The 19,929-nt window shown below is 42.8% G+C and overlaps 1 protein-coding gene across 25 annotated transcripts in view; it reads right to left on the minus strand.

Annotated features, from left to right (window-relative positions):
* nfixb (nuclear factor I/Xb) overlaps positions 1 to 19,929 on the minus strand; it is a 202,025-nt gene that overhangs the window by 92,285 nt on the left and 89,811 nt on the right. The window contains exon 3 of one of the 25 annotated variants that reach the window (XM_037791235.1): positions 10,260 to 11,006. The exons of the other annotated variants lie outside the window; for them this stretch is intronic. Within the exon in view, the coding sequence (XP_037647163.1) occupies positions 10,987 to 11,006 (20 nt within the window). The 3' untranslated portion in view covers positions 10,260 to 10,986. Of the gene's footprint in view, positions 1 to 10,259; positions 11,007 to 19,929 lie in introns of those variants that run through there. 25 annotated transcript variants of the gene reach the window in all.

Below are 19,929 nucleotides of genomic sequence, written 5' to 3' on the forward strand. Positions count from 1 at the left end.
ACTAAGACCAAAATGACCGATTAGTCGACTAATGGACTAATGCCGAGTACACACTACACGAGAATCAAGCTGATTTTGGGCCCGATTCCCCCCCTCCTGACAATCGTCAGCTAAGCCCCTATGTTTTGATGGATCTAAAGATGATCTTTCCAGATGTTCCTGTGGTGTGAGGTATGTTTAAGGGTGTTTTTACATCCCCCAATCGGCTCAGAAGTCCATCCCGGCTGCACCGATTTCAAATCGTAAATAATAAACATGTTCAATATTTACGATGGGATATCCTGTTGTGTGTGGGGAACCCCGAAGACAGCCGATGATGCAGTCAGGTGGGAAAGAACGACAGCCAATTGGGAACCAAGTTGACTGAAGAAGGAAGGACAACCACCGCCGTCATGGTGGCCACGGCTAATGCATGGGCTATTGCAAAACGCAAAGTATAAAGTAGCAGTAAGACGGACCTCAGAAATGGAGGACCAACTTAATGATTTGTGGCAACAACACAAGTTTTTATTGAACAAGTCTCCATGACTTCATATATTATTTTTCTTTGTAAATTTTCAGTACAAACTAGTGTAAAACCTAACATCGCTAATTCTTCCTTCCCGTCGTCCGCCATGTTTGTTTACACTAAATTCACGTTTGATCGCGACAGATTTTGCCAGATTTCCATTTTTTTAGACGTAACTCTTGTTGTTTATGAGTGAATCTGTTAGTGTGTGGTGTGCTGTTTGGGCCAAATCGTTGCTCTCCACACACTATAAGAACAAAACTGTTAAATTGAACATAACATCTCATCATGTGTGGGGTCTCTCACATTTTACACATCTATTAAGATTTGATCTTTAATCTTTTAGTGTGGGCCAGCCTTAAAGGTCCCATATCGTGTTCATTTTCAGGTTCATGCTTGTATTTTGTGTTTCTACTAGAACATGTTTACATGCTGTAATGTTAAAAAAAACTTTATTTTCCTCGTACTGTCGGCCTGATTGCGTTGCTAGGCAACAGCTTGGGTCCATGTGTACTTCCTGTCTGCTGGTGACATTCACATATACTGCAACCAGGAATAAACTGGGACACATTTAGAATGTTTATGTTTAAATCTGTGTAAAGGGTCTAAATATTGTAGATTCGTGACATCACAAATGGACAGAAATGCTGACAGCTTGTTTAAAATGCAGAGTTTCTGAATACGGGCTGTGTGTATTTCCCTGTGGATTGAGTGTTTCGATACTTTCACAGTATTTATAAAGAACTTAAGCCTGCTTTATAATAAAAAAACATGAAAATCTCACTTTTTTATAATATGGGACCTTTAAGACGGGGCAGCCCTTGAAAATAACTCTTGATTCAGCTGATAGTGCATTTTACAACTTGTACTACCTAATGGTTTAAATAAGGGCTATTCAAGGGTTCGTACTGAGAAGTTGATTTAACTAAAAAGAAAATAATCCGTTGATTCATAGAAGTCTCTTTCACAGTGCAAGTATATGGGGAAAAGTCTGGCATCACGTGACAGACACGGAAGTTGTGATTCAACGGTTTGGCCACTATAACAAATTGCCCTAAAAGCCCGGCGCTCTTCCTGGAGGCTTGGTTTTGACAGGGAAGAAGAATGCATGAAATTAAAAAAAGATGCTATCTCTGGTACTGCTGCCTCCCCACACCTCCTGCCCCTGCACCGAGCCAAAGACCCTCCATCAAACTCCCCCTATGACAGCCAACAAGCTGACCCCCACATGTAGAAGTAACAGACTGCGACTGGCATTTAGCAACTGCAATGTATAATTAATGCAACAAATTGTAATCCTTTACACTACTTATTACTGGGAAAAAGTAAGCACATTACTAAGTAATGCTGCCCAACACAGCTCAACCAGCGAGCCTTGAATAACCCCCACACACTCTGTCTGTGTCAAACACATGCACACTAAAAGGCAACCTGTGTGATAATGTGTAACAACGTGTGTTAAGTACGTTTGCTAGGGTCATTAGTGTACACCAGATGAAAGCTGAGCATCGGCGGGCCTATCAGCTTACATGAAAATGAATATGTGTCACAGAAACTCTGTCATGTGACATTTTGTCTTCCTCCACCCCTCCTCCCTCCTCCCTCTCTCTGTCTGCTTTTCATTCCGCCTGTAGCCTCCTAATGCTCAAGTGAGGTAATGCTTTTTTTTTTTGAGAACGTACCGAGTAACCCCTCTCAGTGTGTGTGTATCTTTGCATATGTATGTATGCATATACACACACTGTATATGTCTGTGCATGCATAAGTGTGTGTGTGCGTGTGTGTGTGTGTTTCTCCTGTGGGCCCGGAGCGACTCGGAGTACTGAGCAGTGGGCTGTTTCAGGCTGCGGTCTAAGTTCAATAAGCCAGGTTTGACATATGCTAGCATTCTGTACAAACAGTGTCCAGTGGTCGGCCCTGCACTCTAACCTGCTATTATGACTGCTGTGTGTGTTCCTGTTACAGAAAGAGCAAAGGAAGAGAAAGAAAAACAGAGCGAGAGATGGCAAAAATACAGTGAAACCCGGAGAGGATAGCGTGATCGCCCAGACTTCAATATGTTACAATGTTGTTCCATAACAATTTAAATCTAAATACATGTCAGGGTAAAGCAAAGTAAATCAGCCTAAGACCAGCAAGTGGCCCCATACAACAACGGGGGGGTGATCACAGGTAGAGAGGCAACCACACCTGAGGTTGCTTTTGTCTGCTCAGAGTGCATCGTGGGTGAAGTCTCTCCAGAATGTGACCTTCACTGATGCTTCGGAAACCAGACTTAAAGAAAATGACCCGTTCTTATCCACACGCTCACGATCTAATTAGCTGTTATGGAAAAACAGTCTTGGATCTTTTTCACCAAAATGGAAAAAGCGGATTGGTTTAGTGGTCTGAGGAACCGGCGATGATGTTAATCCGGAGTATTAACTGTTATTTGCTGTGCTGCGCTCTAATCTAATTGGCCAGCGAAGGCCATCAGATAAAGGCCCGTCCTGTGTGCTGTCCACATCCTGTGAGTCGGTGTCCGTCTGCCCACCATCCTACAGTACCTGCCTGCCTCTCTATTCGACCCATTCCACTAACTTACTGCCCACCTAACATACTGTTTGTTTAACAAACGTCCTGCCTTCTAAATCGACAGCCTCTTCCCTACATTGTAATTTAGGGATACTTTAGTACCAAGTCGAAAGGAGCCAGTTGAGGTGGTTCGGGCATCTAGCACGGATGCCTCCTGGGCGCCTCCCTTGGGAGGTGTTCCAGGCACGACCAGCTGGGAGGAGACCACAGGGAAGACCCAGGACTAGGTGGAGAGATTATATCTCTACTCTGGCCTGGGAACGCCTCGGGATCCCCCAGTCAGAGCTGGTTAATGTGGCCCGGGAAAGGGAAGTTTGGGGTCCCCTGCTGGAGCTGTTGCCCCCGCGACCCGATCCCGGATAAGCGGTTGAAGATGGATGGATGTCGATGCCAAAATTCTGAAAACGCAACAGTACTCATTTTTCTACAGTAGGCTACTGCAGACAAAGAACAAATATTGCCAAGAAGTGAAAGTCAATTGTTAGTTCCATTGAAACATCAGCGCCCAGCAGCAGAGCTACACTTTCACCATTTTGGACTGAAAGCGACTACCAGACGCCAGTAAAACGCCCGCCTAAAAAGTGACGTAAAAAGTAAAACTAAATGATTTCTAATCTGTTGTCACATTCTACTGAAATGGCCTGTGTTGAACAATACAAATATTATTAATAGAATAAGCGTTCCGTCCCAGGGACACATGATATGTGTTTGGGACACTGAAACTCACTGTCGACACATCCAGGGGATGCACCATATTTTTACCTGATACTGTTACATTATGAACAACAAATCCATGTTGAAATCGGCAGGAACGTTAGCTGTTAGCTCTGTGCAGGACTGTGCTGCTTAACGGCTGCTAACAGCTAACGTTAGCTAGCTCTCATCCTGCTGATTTCAACACGGGAGGTGCTATTGATTTACATCATGAGGAGTTCAGGCTCTATTCAGTAAAAATGAAGGGGCGAAGGTAAATTCTAATATTGTTAGGGATGTCAAAGTTAACGCGTCAACACAAAGTTGTTTTAACTCCAAAACTCAAACTAATTTCTTTAACGCATTAACGCAATCAATCTTTGGAAGGTTGTTGCGGTCTCAGTTTTACAGCTAGATACTGGCATCATATGAAACTAGAAAACCATCAGGAATCCATCGGTACCAACCATGTCATGCTAACTTGTTGCAAAGGGGGTTAAATAACGCTTGAAACTTACGCTAAATTTCACATTGTTTTGTGTTGTTAGTTGATTTCCAATAATAAATATACTGTATGCATACATTTGCAAAAAACAAGCATAATTGCCCACTCTCATGTTGATAAGAGTATTAAATACTTGACAAATCTCCCTTTAAGGTTCATTTTGAACAGATACAAAAACTGTGTGATTAATTTCCAATTAATAGCGATGAACTATTTGAATGGATTGACAGCCTGTGTTCAAATGTAATCTTGTAAAATGTAGTTTTTGGTGAGAAAATTAAATAAATCCAGTTGTTTGAGGGAGATGTTGAAGTACATAGGATTTATTGTTTTACTTGGCTTTTTTTTATTATGGTACCAAATTGGTATGGAGAATGGTGGACTCTCACTGTTGTTGGTATCAGCTACTAAATGTCTGGTATGGTGACATCCCCATTACAACCTGCCTCTCACTTACTGACTAGCAGACATCAGCTCCACTCTGCAGCTCTGTACGGGAGAACCATCACTACGACCGAGTGTCAGCCTGCTCGTCTGCCAGCTTGCTTCTCCCATAAAGACGTAGGAATGAGGGACCAATCTCATTAGGGGAAGATTACGCCAAATCTGGTTGCCGTCCCACCACCGCTGCAGCTGCAGCTGCTGCTGCTGCCGAGCTATGATGAGTGGTAATGCTACTATCAGGGTATTGTACCAGCTAACACGTGCACACACAAACACACCCACTTTCCACACAATCTAAGCTGTTATGAGATACTAATCACCGCTGTCATTGGCTTGGAGTGGGAGAGTTAGCGGTGGCCTGACCGAGTGTGTGTGTGTGTGTTGTCTTTGTTCTACTGTATGCTCCAAGCCCACAAACAAGTCCCAAAACACCCAAGAGAGATGAGTAACAGACCGAAGGCACAACCCCAACTGCTCTAATGTTATGAGAGGGAGGGAGAAAAAAAGCAACAAGTGAGCGAGAGACTGAACTAGGGAGGGATGGAGGGAGGGAAGGAGGGAGAAAGGGAAACACGTGAGGAGGTTAAATGTAACAGAGGGTTTATTGTTTGTGGTTCTTTGGGGAGGGAGCGAAAGCGAGCGAAGGAGGGAAAGGGAGCAGGACGAGGGGAGGAGACGAGGAGGAGGAGGAGGAGGGAGACAGTGGGAACGGCGCGTTGGCAAAGGCCAGAATGTCAGGCAGACCTGCAGACTGAGGCCTCCCCACCAAATAAGCAGCGCTGTAATCAGGCTAATGCTGCACAGGAGACGGCCAGCAACACTGGAAACCAAACTGCTATGGCACAAGATTAAACACTGCAATAAGGAGGCTTTCCACATTCAGGTCGCCCACAGACTACACACACACACACACAAAACACACACTAGCATGTGTGCCAAGCCATGCGGCAGACGTTTGGTCCTGGATAGCCATCTCACCCAAACTCGGACGTTTCAGTTGCACAGGCGGGAAGAATGTTGAGAATAAAAAGAAACATTTCTAAGTTTTGGAAACACACCTATTTGTTTACTTGCTTTGTTCAACTATCGGCCTACCAACACCTTTAAAGCTCACTAATTCACTTGTTGCATCTCATTTTTTTTAATTCATATACAAGTAGAAATGTAAAAATTACATGTCGTGTTTTTTACGCCGAGTTCCGTTAAGAAATAGATCAATAATATGAATAGAAATGAGATATGGGTCTTTTAGACAGAGCCAGGCTAGCTGTTTCTCCCTGTTTCCAGCCTTTATGCTGAGCTACATGTAGGCTATTTGACTCGTGGCTCTAGCTACATACTTGACCCACAGATATGACGAGGACTGTACTGAATATCCCAAAGCTTCATTCATAACGTTGATATTCAGATACTAAACCAACATGAGAATTTTGCGCAGCTTTTTTTTTTTTGCACGTCTATTCATTGTGTTTAAACCCAGTATTCCTGCACAGTTGCAAATAAAAATCCAGCTACACTAATAATATTAGTATTATACTATTTATAGAAGTAGATTGCAGTGATGGCTACGTGGTAGAGATGTGCGGGTCGACCCACAGCTCACAGGTCAGGCGGGTTTCGGGTAAGCTTACTTGAAAATATCACGGGTTTGGTTGGACGGGTGACAAAGCACTGTTTCTGAGTAAGTTATTAATAACTTACTCAGAAACATTGTGTGCAATGAGCCACCTTCCACCTTCTCTGCCTCTCTCTCTCTCAAACACACAGCGAGCGCCAGAGCGCTCAGTCTGCACCTTCATGTATTTACAGTATGTTGACAAAACAGATGAGTTATATTCATTAAAGAAAATGTATTTAATAAAAAATAGAAAGACTAAAGGCATTTACACACCGGGGGCGTGGCAATTAAACAACATGAAAATGCAAAATACTTGCCTGCGAATATTATATGTCTTGGGCTTTTATTGTGAAAGGTAAGAATGAAAGGAGTGGATCTGGTCTGTGCTGCCTTTGTCGAGGTTGAAAGGAGTAATACGTCTTAGTTTGGATTACGGAGCCTCTATGTTGTTGTTTCATAAATATAGCTGCATCTCAACCTGTTCCGCACAAAGTGATCGGTTGATGTCTTTATTTGTGGTGCAACAGCTCCGAAAAATCTACCTTGTTCCAAAAGAAAAGTATGTTGCTTTTTGGTCACGTAATAACGTCATTCTGTGTGAAAGTATCCATGACAACATGACGTTATCTGCCCTGCCTGTGTGTGTAGGCCTTAACCCTTTTAATCCCATGAATCACTTCATTTAAGTTCTTTTAAGGTGATGATGCCATCAAATATGATGACAGACATTTGAAGCTTCATTCGAAAGACCTCAATTGAAGCTTTGAATGTCAAAAATGACATTGGATACAACCCTAGATATGACTTTCAGCAAGTGAGCAACTAAGCAAAATGTCAAAATATTCTTTTTAAAAAGTGAGAAAAAAAATAGCCTAGGGCAGGTTAAGTAACAAAAAATAGAATTATTATTATTATTATGAGAGAGAACGCTATCTTCCAGTAAAGTCAATACAAACCATGTCAAATCAAATCCTCCTGGCAGCTTTGGTTCGTATTGCCTTTAATGGTAGACGCCTCTCTTTGTTGGAATTAGTTTGAAAGTGTTTTTGATGCATGACAAGGTCAAGGTCCCCTTACTAGCTTATTTGGAGCTTTCAACCTCATCTCAAGGTCTTCATCAGCAGATGGAACTGGCTGGTTTTTGTGGGTTACTTTATGTCCGCCTGACATTTTTTTGCCACCTTAAAATTCACTAAGACACAAAAAGAAAGAAAGTATTTAAATGTCCTGGTTGTGTGTGATGGTCCTAGAAAGCGAGACACACATATGCACACACTCCCCCCTCAGCAGCAGGAAGACAAGCAGCAGATAATGATCTGTGTAGGGCCCCGAGTGGTCCCTCTTTCCCTCCGTCTCTCTCACTAACTCTTGCACTTACTCGCTTTCTCTCTCAGTCTTTGACAGATTTCAAGTAAATACCAGCAAACAAGCAATTATTTCTGGCAGCCCGGGCCCCTTCTCTCTTCCAAAAGACATGGAGCAGAGGGAGAGGGGGTGGATGAAATCACCCTAACAGATGTGATTTAAATCAATATTACATTATATGTGCCTTTATTTATTTAAAAAAAAAAAAAAAAGAAAGTAACACAGGGAACCAAACCAAAACGGGCCCTGTGATGACTGCTGCCCTTCACTTGACGGAATAATTGCTTTTAATACATGAGGGTTTTTTTATACTTTAATTTCCTTTTACCCCCTGCTTGTCCTTCTTCTGTGTTCCTCCAGGTCTGAGCAATCCCCCCGATGTTAAAATAATATCAGGGAGGAAAAAAAAAATCATCCGAGCTGTCAAACGTAGAGTTTTAACACAAACCATCTGGTGGAACGATGGAGGTAAACAGGCGCAACGCAGAACTGGGCTGGGAGGAAGAGGAGGGGTTGAGAGGGAGGAGAAAAGAAGCTTGAGAGGGGAGATGGGGTGAGATAACGGAGGAGGAGTTGGAGTAACGGGAGACGGAGGTGGTAGGGGAGAGAAAAAGTGGAGAATTTGGATGCGAGAGAGGGGAAAGGTGGAGGATGAAGAGGAGGAGGCGGAGAGACAGATGATTGGGAGGGTTGGGTGGGGGTGGGGGGGGGGTGGAGAGGGTGACAAAAAATGGAGTCTGGGAACAAATTAAGGTGTTGTAGTCGAGACTTGACAGAAGGAGAGGAGGAGTGGGAGCTTCAAACACTCTTCTGTGTTGTATCCATTATTACAGAATACGGGACAATAGTAGGGCTTCATTCCAAAATGATGAAGAACCATTCACAATTTAAAAAGTTAGCTCACAGTAATTGTAACACGGTTCCAAAATATGTCTAATTAAAATTGCATCAGGACGTGTGGAGCTTATTTATTGATTTTCATTGCATTTACATTTCAAGCATTTGGCTTAGAGCATGTACCGCAAAACTTTGGATTGTGTTGACATTTTTCAACATTCAGTGTTAATGTTGAAGACCATTACTACAATTAATAGATATTTTTAGGGCTGTCAAAGTTAACACGATAATAACGCAAATTGGTTTTAACGCCAGTAATTACCTCCGCCAAGGCCGAAGGCCTAGGAAGGAGGTTATGTTGGACATTGGTTTGCCCGTTGGAGGATTACTCCAAAAGTCCGTGATGGATTTGAATGACATTTTTCGGAGGGGGGGGGGCACAATGAACAATGAAAATATTGGTGTCAATCCGGATCATGGTCCGGATTCAGGAACTTATTTTAAGCATTACGATCAGCCAGAGAATTAAGACCTCTGGGTATACAGTAACACATGCGCAGTGTAACTGATGACGCATGACCCCGCCTTCTTCCTTCAGAGAGAGAGACAGCAGAGAGAGAGCGGGGAGATGGGGGGGGGGGGGTAACAACTGTAGAATCAGTGTTTTTTCACGTTAAACTCAGTGAAATTACAGGTGAGTTGGACCAAAGCACACTTGGTGATGGTTGGAAAGAGTAACGACGACAGTTTAGGTGAGTTTTATTTTGTTTCTGTCCAGTTTGAATGAAGTGTTTTACGATGCTCCACTACGTACAGCTGATCTCAACATAAACTAAAATACACGTGGATGATGGCGCAAGCTGAACGGAGAAGGGGGGGGGGGGGCTAGGTCTGCCCTCTCTGAGTACCATTCTAGTTTCTTTAATAGTTTAACACAACTTGTGATTTTTAGGTTGTAAAAGGTTGTTAAAGCTAGAGCGAGGATACTTGCATCATATGAATCCATCGGTACCAACCATGTCATACCAGCTTGTCATGAAGGAGGCTAAATAACGTTCCAAACTTGCACTAAAATTTGGGGAGGAAAAACTGTCATGGCCATTTTCAAAGGGGTCCCTTGACCTCTGATCTCCAGATCAGTGAATGTAAATGGGTTCTATGGGTACCCACGAGTCTCCCCTTTACAGACATGCCCACTTTATGATAATCACATGCAGTTTGGGGCAAGTCATAGTCAAGTCAGCACACTGACACACTGACAGCTGTTGTTGCCTGTTGGGCTGCAGTTTGCCATGTTATGATTGGAGCATATTGCTTCATGCTAAATGCAGTACCTGTGAGGGTTTCTGGACAATATCTGTCATTGTTTTGTGTCGTTAATTGATTTCTAATAGTAAATATATACATATGCTTGCATAAAGCAGCATATTTGTCCACTCCCATGTTGACAAAAGTATTAATTACTTGACAAATCTCCCTTTAAGGTACATTTTGAACAGATAAAAAAAAATGTGTTATTAATTTGTGATTAATCGCGATCAACTATGAACAATCATGCGATCAATCACGATTAAATATTTGAATCGATTGGCAGCCCTAGTTTAAATGTCTTGTTTCGTCAGTCCAAAACCCAAAGATATTCCGTTTAATATGATATTAAATTGAGAAAAGCGGGAAACCTCCATATTTGAGAGGCTGAAAACAGCAGTTTCTACATTACATTAAACTAGTGGTGATTATTTTTCTGCCAAACAACTAATCAATTAGTCGACTAATCGTTGCAACTCTAACTACAATATCTGCACATGGCAAAGAATGGTTAGGGAAACATTGTGGTTATGGTCAATAAGCTGTGGTTAAAGGTACAGTGTGGAGTTTTTTGGCTACTGGTAGCACTGCAGAGCAATGCTTTTAGTCGTGGGTCCACGTTTTATTTGTGTCATGCACTCCCACAAGGAAACACGCATAAGCATGCGGGCAACACGGTCCACTGTCCTGTCAGCAGTTTCACACTGTTCCGCTCATCGTCCGCAGCAGCAGCATGCAAAGAAAGGTAGCAATGTGCCGACAAAGGTAACAAAGTGAAAAAGAGGACTAGCTAGCAAACAACGTAGGATTTGAAATATTTCAAAAATTGTAATGTTAATGTGCAGAATAATCCAATATAAACCTAACTCCTAGCGATACTGTGCTGAACCGTAAGCAGCGCCCACACCGTGTGTCTGTCTCTGTACAGTGATCTTGAAATGTGGCGAGAAAATTGTAGAAGGGAGAGCGAAGAATAAGGCTGAAAGTTGATTTTGTGTGTGTGTGTGTGTGTGTGTGTGTGTGTGTGTGAGTTTTTAAGAATGAGTAAATTGAAGAAGATATGGGAGAGGACATATGGTTCAGGTGGAGACGGGCATGTGAAATGAGTTTTGGAAACACTTGTTCAAACACACATCAGTACCATGGTATCTTACCTTTAGTTGAGACAGCAGCAGGGCGGCAGCACAAACATGGAGGGAGGAAGAAAAAGACTTTCATTAGTATCAATAAAACCTTCACTTTGCTGGTCTAATAGGGGTCAATTGTGGCAGTGGCTGGTGACATGGTTGATCAAAGGTCAAAGGTGAAATACACCATACAAGTACAATAAAGTCTTTCTTCCCTGCGTGGAACCAATACGGAAAAACATTTATAGTGCAAACATATGTTGTGCTCTGATGGTTGAAACAAGGGTTGGTTCAGGTAAATATTAAAACATGCTGTTGTCCATAGCAGCAGCAGACCGGCAAAGATGTAACACATGACAAGAATGCATCAGTTTGTGCGGTGTAAGGAAGTGTGATGGAGTGTCATATGACAAGGGCTTTCTTGTTAGGGTAATGCTTCTAGGATACGGGCTAAAGGTGATGTGAAGCCACGGCATGAAGATGCTTCTCTAAAGGAGGAGGCAGTATGGAGGGGTGGAAGCTAGCCAAGCTAGCGGCGTGACTGTCAGTTCACCACTTTAGTCCCGACCGTAGACTATATAAGAAGTGGATGTAGTCACCGTGACGTCACCCATTGGCTTGTGGTCTACGGTTTTGAAGCCTCGAGTTCGTCATTTTGGCCGTCACCATTTTGGTTTTTGGCCGTCGCAATCTCGTTTTTTTTGCAACCAGAAGTGGCGCGAGAGGGCGGAGCTAAGTACAACCAAACGCTGAACTAAGACAGTAACTGAAAACACACTGTGAAAGGGTTAAAGTTCTATAAGGCGAAAACAAGGACAACTTCCAGACCGGAAAACGCCGTGGAAGCACCCGTCAATCCCAATAGCCAAGCTAGCTGCGTGACTGTTGGTCCACCACTTTAGTCCCGACATTAGACTGTATATAAGAAGTGGACTTAGTCACCGTGACGTCACCCATTGGTTTATGGACTACGGTTAGAAAGCCTCAGGTTGGGCATTTTGGCCTTCGGGATATTGGTTTCTGGCCATTGCCAGCACAAACTACTCCCAGACGGGACCACACCGTGGTAGTGACCTGTCAATCACAAGGTAGCCCCGCCCTAAAGCATCCCCTGCTTTATGGTCTACCTGACTCTAAATGGGACCATAATTTACTAAATGAACATCATGCTGTATTGAAGAAGACTTGAAACTAGTGATTGAGACCATAAACTCATGTTTACAATGTTTACTGAGGTAATAAATCAAGAGAGAAGTAGGTTCATTTTTACCATAGACTTCTATACAATCAGACTTCTTTTAGCAACCAGAGGAGTCGCCCCCTGCTGGCTGTTAGAAAGAATGCAGGTTTAAGGCACTTCCTCATTGGCTTCACTTTTCAGAACCGGAGGTTGTCGCCTTGTCCCGACTGAAAAATCTCATCTACTGGATTGATCGCCAAGACATTTTGTACAGAAGGTCATGGTCCCCAGAGGGTGAATCCTAAAGACTATGGAGATCCCGTGACTCTAGCACCATGATGAGGTTGACATTGTTGTTGCCTGTTGGGCTGCAGTTTGCCATGTTATGATTGGAGCGTATTGTTTTATGCTAAATGCAGTACCTGTGAGGGTTTCTGGACAATATCTGTCATTGTTTTGTGTTGTTAATTGATTTCCAATAATAAATATATACATACATTTGCATAAAGCAGCATATTAGCCCATGCTGATAAGAGTATTAAATACTTTTCCCTCTACGGTATATTTTGAACAAATAAAAAAATGTGCGATTAACTATGGACAATCATGTGATTCATCGCGAATAAATATTTGAATCGACTGACAGCCCTACCGGAGACTCTTTGATTTTTTGTTTGTTTTTTCTAGAGGGAAAATGCTGGCAGGTAATTGGTTGAGTATGACGACATTATCCGTATTTGAAATAGACTGGAGACATTTCCCTGATATCCCTACTGTGCTAGCTTGGAAAGGCTCAGCAAGGAAGAAAATGAAACAAGTAGGTGAAATGAATAGATGAACAATCCCCCGTTTTCCACAGGTACACAGAGTGGCTTCGTGTGGTCTCAGCTCCTTCATGATGTCGATAACTCCCCCCCTCCCCTCGCGCTCTATATCCCTCCTTGTGGTGGCATGGCCCCTGTCAGGTGACACGGGAGCTGATGAGGCCTGACAGAGGGTCAGCGACCCCACTTCCTACTCTAATTGGTCCTGGGTGATAAACCGGCCCCCTGGGACTCGGGGAGATGTGGACTTGGTGGAGCGGGGAGGAGCGAGGAGCAGCGGAGCGGGGTGAGTTAACGGGGGTCCGGCGAGGCCTCTTCTAACTCAAGCATTTGGTAATGCGCTAATTAATTTTAAGAGTTCGACATTACCCCCCACTCCCCCCCCATTTTCTGGCCCTCACCAGAAACAGATGTTAAGCTGAGAGGGAGGGGAGAGGGGAGAGGGGTGGTGGTGGTGGTGGTGGTGGGTGATACGGTGAACACTGCTGAGCCAAACACAGATACAGATCTCCAGAAGAGGAGAGGAAAAGAGAGTCGAGGGGTGACAGAATAAAAGAGAGAAAGAATGTTCCAAAGGATCCAAGTCACTCCCCCAAATCCCCCCCCCCCCCCTCCCCTCTCTGAAAGGTGAAGCAGATGACAGTGCAATTTCACACCTGGCTGAGCGAACGACAGATTCTTCTGTAAGCGAGGAGGAGAACAAAACACAAAACATCCTCCTGAGGAGCAGCGCACGTGCCCGCATGTACAACACACACACACACAGACACGGAAACAGAATGCAATACAGTGTATTATGTTTAACACTTGTGGGTTACACCCTGAGAAACAAACACACAATGGCCTATTCATGAGATATGTGTGTGTACAATGACACGTGTGTCTTTGAAGAAGAGGAAGGGAGGGGGTATTTTCAAGAGGCATCTGTAACTTAATAAAGATACAGCGAGGATGGTGTTGGTAGGAGGGGGGGGGGGGTTGACACACAACATTCAAATGTTAAGTTGTCAGCAGTGAGTGCAGGATAACAGGAGTTGTTTTTGTCCTGCCTAATGTGTCAGGGGGATCTGGAAGTGATCTGTGGCCCTGACATGAAAACAGGAGGGGGCGGAGGCGTGGATGTGGGTGTTTAAGGGGGTAAGAGGGTGTGGGGAGGTCCAGGGAGGCCCAGTTGTTGTAACCTCTGACCTTTCGGCACGCTCCAGGGCCTCCCAGAAGCCACTTCAAATGCACCCTGCATGGAAGCCCCCCCTCCCGCCCCCCACCACAGAGAGAGAGAAAGAGAGAGCGGGGAGCGCAAGTCTCAGCTGTCATCGCTGTCACATAACGTAGTCACAAAACAAGCACTCTGTTTGTTTCTGCTTCTGTGATTATGCTAACCACGAGTCCAGAGCCTCACGTTGCCTTTAGTCCCTGTGGACAAGTTGCTGCTCCGTACAGACGTCCTCACAGTGGTTGGACGGAGGCATCCCATAGACGACGCAAACACACACACAGACACATTATATCTTTCATCCTTTCAACGAGAGACGCACAGATACTGGGGGTGTAATGATTCATCTACTACATCGATGTATCGATTTATATTCCTACGATCCAATTACATCGATAGGTACACTGCAAGTTGTCCTTAACTCCTTAACGGGAGACGTATATCGATCTAAAATCGATTTTCAAGGTAAATAATCGATTGTATCGAAGAATTTGCACCTTGTATTTAGGCACCACAAACGTTACATGGATGTATTTTTTAGCACTTTTATTAGTAAAGAAATGTTAAACCATACTCCGGTTCACTCTCCCCGTGTATAACGTCATCGACATGCGCCAGCTTGCCAGCTCTGCCGGCTCTGCAGAGATGGCTCTGCAGCACAAGCGTGCATGCAGACAAACGGCGCCCCTTTGCCTGGACTCCTCGCTCTACCACCCGGTATCGGCGTGGAGGGAGACGGGCACCGTTCTGCATGAGCTGCCGGCGCTGCGGTGCAAAAGAGCCGGCCAGCAGATTTTCACTTTGGGGGCATTACATGACTAGATGTTATCTATCCACTGGACGAGGGCGGCGTCAACCACAGGTGCTTTCCCCGTGCACAGGACCTCAGGTCCTGAAGTTGCACTTTTTATTATTTTCAAATAAAAGCTGTATGTATTTGCCATTAATCGTTGTTTACTTGTTTATATCCATAATTATTTTATCCCTGATTTCCTTACAAGAAAAACTTTGAGGAATCCTGACCTGCTCTGTCCAGTAGCAGATATTTATTACACAATCACACTGATTGAATTTTTGGCAAAAAAAAGTTGCTGTATCGATTTCAAGTCATTGAATCGTATCATATCGTATCGTATCGTATCGTATCGTATCGTATCGTATCGTATCGTATTGCTCTAGATGAGCCAAATATCGTCCTTGAATCGTATCGTAAACCATCAAAATTGATACGTATCATATCGTTGTAAAAACGTGTCGTTACACCCCTAACCGATACCGGATCGGCAATGGGGCTGATTTATGAAATTATATTCTTTGTTTATATACTATGTACATTACATACTGGAATTTGAATTGCTGTTTACCAATGTGTTGCTGCATTAAAAAAATGTATAAAAATGTATTCCTGTTAATTTAGAAGATTTTTTTTGCCAAGTTGTTGGTGTATGATTTATTACTTAATAAATAACAATTAAATAAACGTATAGCTATGTATTTATTGGTCACATTTTGATTTACAAAGTTAGGAAAGCAGTGTTTAAGTCAAGCCTGATGATGCCTTACACATAAACGAATAATCCCAGTCACTTCCACACAGTGAGGCAAACAGCTTAATGAGACACTGGTATCAGAGCGGTACTCGGTATCGGCCGATACTCAAAGCCCAGGTATCGCTATCAGGACTGAAAAAGTTGGATCGGTGCGTCCCTACTTTCAACTCCTAGTTTTCACCTTTTCTTTCTCTTTAAGTAGCTTTACCATTTAGCTTTTGGAAAAAATCCTCTTATTCAACACTTTACCTGCTTGTTCTAGCTCTTATTGAAGCTACACGATGATCACCAAGTGAAATACACTTGTGTTTATTTTATGGCTACAAACATGGCATCAAGTAAAACCTATTCTAGATTTCTTAAGCAATATTTTCATTCATCAGATTAGGACTGTCACAATTTCAGATTTTCACGACACGTTTATTGTGGCCAAAAGAATTCACAATAACAATTTTATCTATATAAAATCAGTCAAATTCATCTTTACCTTTATATATTGTGTTGAATTACACTCAAAATTCGAGCGTAGTGGGAGTCTGTACCCATATATGTGCAAAAGCGTGATTTAAAAGGCGCTGCATTTTTTACACAATATTATCATGTGTATTATTAACATGATATCAATATTGAATTGTTTAAATATCATGGTTATTGTCAATACCGGTCTATTGCAACACCCCCAAGTCAGATCTTCAGACACAAAACAGCACAAACTAACATTATATTATGTATACATATCTCAGAAATATATGCCTTATATGAGTCTTCAGAAAACAATAAAGTGATCATCATTCACAAGTCTTAATAACTGGAATGCAAACCCTCTCCCAAAAATGAAAATATATATAAATAAAAAATAACAAAATAGAAATTGAGTAAGAAAAGAAAAAAAAGAAAGGAAAAATTTGAAAATATTGTTAAAGGGAAAGAAAAGCTCCAAATAATAAAATAATAATTAAAAAAAATGATTATTCACTTTCTCTTTAGGGTTCTGTCTGACAATCGTTTTGCATTCCAGTTGTTGACACCGTTGATCGATGACGGTGTCACCAGCTGCAGATTGCTGTCACTTTTACATTTGTTATTGCTGTTGAGAGCCTGATGAAGATCACAGGGAATAACAGTGAATAATAAAAGCAGTGTGCCGACTCTATTTTCTGCCATGATAACTTCCCTTTGGCTCAGCACCTGTTGAAGAGTTTTCTTTAAATATACTTGTTTTTCTCCACAGTTTAGCAGGGCACATCTGGTATCTTTGGAAAATGTGGGACCTTAACAAGAGATTTAAATAAAGTTCTCTGACTTTGGAGTCAAAGTTTGGCTGCATGGGTTGAGTTTGTAACGACTAACCCAGTGGCAGGTCAGAGGGGTTTAAGAGGTTAAAGCTGAAGTAGGCGAGATTGGAGAAAATATGATCAAAAAAAGTTATTTTTTATAAAATGGTCACTATATGGTGACAGTAGTACATGAAACAGGTAACCTGAAAAAAATCATGTTCCTCTGTATCCTCCGGTGCTCCTAACAGCATCTGCAAGATTTCACAGACCGGAGGAAAACAAGCAGTAAGAGCTGATCTGAGGTCTGCTGTCCAGCTGCCGTCTATGAGAGCCGGCTGTCAATCACTCGTGAACTCTGACCAAACGGTCAATTAGGCAGCGCTGATCAAATATGAATCAATATTCTGTTACTGTAATGTCTATTTCTCTCCTCACATGTTTTCAGAATCATCTTGTAGTGTACTGTTTAGCTGTAAAATGAGAAAGTTTGTGACGCCGCCGCCGCCATTGTGAGATCTGGTGAAGGAACACCAAGTTCTGGTCACATGACCGGAGCACAGCCAATAGGAACGCTCTCTCTCTCTGAAATGACCTGTGATTGGTCAAAGTCTCCCGTCACAGGCTAGATGTTCTAAAGCCTGAAAACAGAGCCATGAGGAGGAGCAGAAGTCTAGTTATCTCTCAGAACACTTGAATTACAATATGCTGAAAGGTTATTATGGAATTATTTCCCCAATGATGCCAAAAATATACTGCCTACTGCAGCTTTAAATGAGGTCGTATTCCTAATCATTGTTTTCTTCTCGCTCCAAAATGTTTGAACTCCTTGCTCTTGGATCCTCACTGACTTCCACACACTGCATACTGAGCGAAAACCTCAGCCCAGCTCCCCTCTCCTCCTCACTGCTCTGCAGAGCATTAGACGTCAAACAACAAACTCCCATCTCGCCGTCTCTCTCCTCACGTGTTGCCATAGCGTGTGTGGTCTGATTAGTGAGGCCCCTGTGGTTCAGCTCTGACCTGGGGAGTATGTGGCGCGGCGGTTGAGTGGGCGCGCGAGGCACTTCGATGAGGGTGATGTGCCAGCGGGAGGAAATGCGATATCATCCGTGAGCTGTCAACCTCCAGTGAGAAAGCAGACCCCGAGGGGCGTCGTCACGCCAACCCCGTCCTGCCCTATATGATCCCCTAATACTTGTCATACCCTCTGCGGCTATTTCTGACCTATGTAAAAAACACCTGACAGTTGACGGGAATCCATCATCAGTCTTCTTGACTTCTGACATACACAGCTTGTACCAACATATACATCAACGTACAGCAAGTGTTGATATTGATCCACTGCACACGAGGGAATTTCCCCTCCAACTTAAGCCTCCTACAACAGTAGCACACACTTCCAGGAGACTGAGGGCGGATTGATCATTTTACTTTGGCTGTGTCAGCAGGCAGCAGCCACCTAACTGCTCTGGGGGCCAGGAGAGACCCAGGAAGAGTGAGAGAAACCCGGGGGGGGGGATAATATAATATAACACTAACAGAGCGGGGGGTGGTGGGTTAATATAATATAACACTAGCAGGGGTCATTCTACAAAACTAATGGCACTAATTTCGCCGCTAATTTCTTTAACACATTAACGCAACTTGCAACTTTTAGGTTGTAGTGGTCTCTGTTTAAAAGATAGAGTGAAGATAACGGTATCATATGAAACCAGAAAATCTAAGGAATCCATCGGTACCATGTTGCAAAGAAGGTTAAATAACGCTCCAAACTTGCGCAAACTTTTGGCGAGGAAAAACTGTCATGGCCATTTTCAAAGGGGTCCCTTGACCTCTGACCTCAAGATCAGTGAATGTAAATGGGTACTCTGGGTACCCACGAGTCTCCCCTTTACAGACATGCCTACGTTATGACAATCACATGCAGTTTGGGGCAAGTCATAGTCAAGTCAGCACACTGACACACTGACAGCTGTTGTTGCCTGTTGGGCTGCAGTTTGCCATGTTATGATTGGAGCATATTGTTTTATGCTAAATGCAGTACCTGTGAGGGTTTCTGGATCAATATCTGTCATTGTTTCCAGTAATAAATATATACATACATTTGCATAAACAAGCACATTTGCCCACTCCCATGTTGACAAGTGAATTAAATACTTGACAAATCTCCCTTTAAGGTTCATTTTGAACCGATAAAAAAATTTGCCATTAATTTGCAATTAATTGCGATTAATCAAGTAAAATCATGCCATTAATCACGCTTAAATATTATATCCACTGACAGCCCTACATAAAACAAATTAAAACTTGTGTGGCAGAACTTTTCTTTTTTCTTTTTCCCTACCACATGAATCATCTTGTCCCCCAGATTGATCATGTGACCCTTTGGAGGGGGCCTGACCCCTTGGTTGGGAACCACTGGACTAAACTACCTAACTGTATATAAATAAAATAAAATATCGATACACTTGAGTATCGCAATATTATGTTGACTTTTAAATAATAGTTCACACGCAAAGATTGGTGTCAGACAGTGGCTCAGATTGCACAAAAAGTAGAGCTATGATGTTTGGATGTTACAGGGACTGTGATGAATGCAAATGCAGATCCCACTTTAAATTCAGATTTTATGCATATGGTAATGTGTTCTTTATACTATGAGTTTTCCTAAAATGAGATTTAAATAATTGCAATATATTGCCTTGCTTAAAGTATTGCAATATATTGAATCATCACCCCTGTATCATGGTATGTATCGTATCGTCAGATTCTTGCCAATACACAGCCCTGATATAAAATAGTTCAAACAAGCTCCACCTGGAGGAGCTACAACAGTTACATGCTGTCTACACGTTGCTGCATCAGTATTAACGATCTAATCATGTAATATATAATAATATCAGTCA

The sequence above is a fragment of the Sebastes umbrosus genome, chromosome 14 (assembly GCF_015220745.1).
Source record: "Sebastes umbrosus isolate fSebUmb1 chromosome 14, fSebUmb1.pri, whole genome shotgun sequence".
NCBI classification, from domain to species: domain Eukaryota; kingdom Metazoa; phylum Chordata; class Actinopteri; order Perciformes; family Sebastidae; genus Sebastes; species Sebastes umbrosus.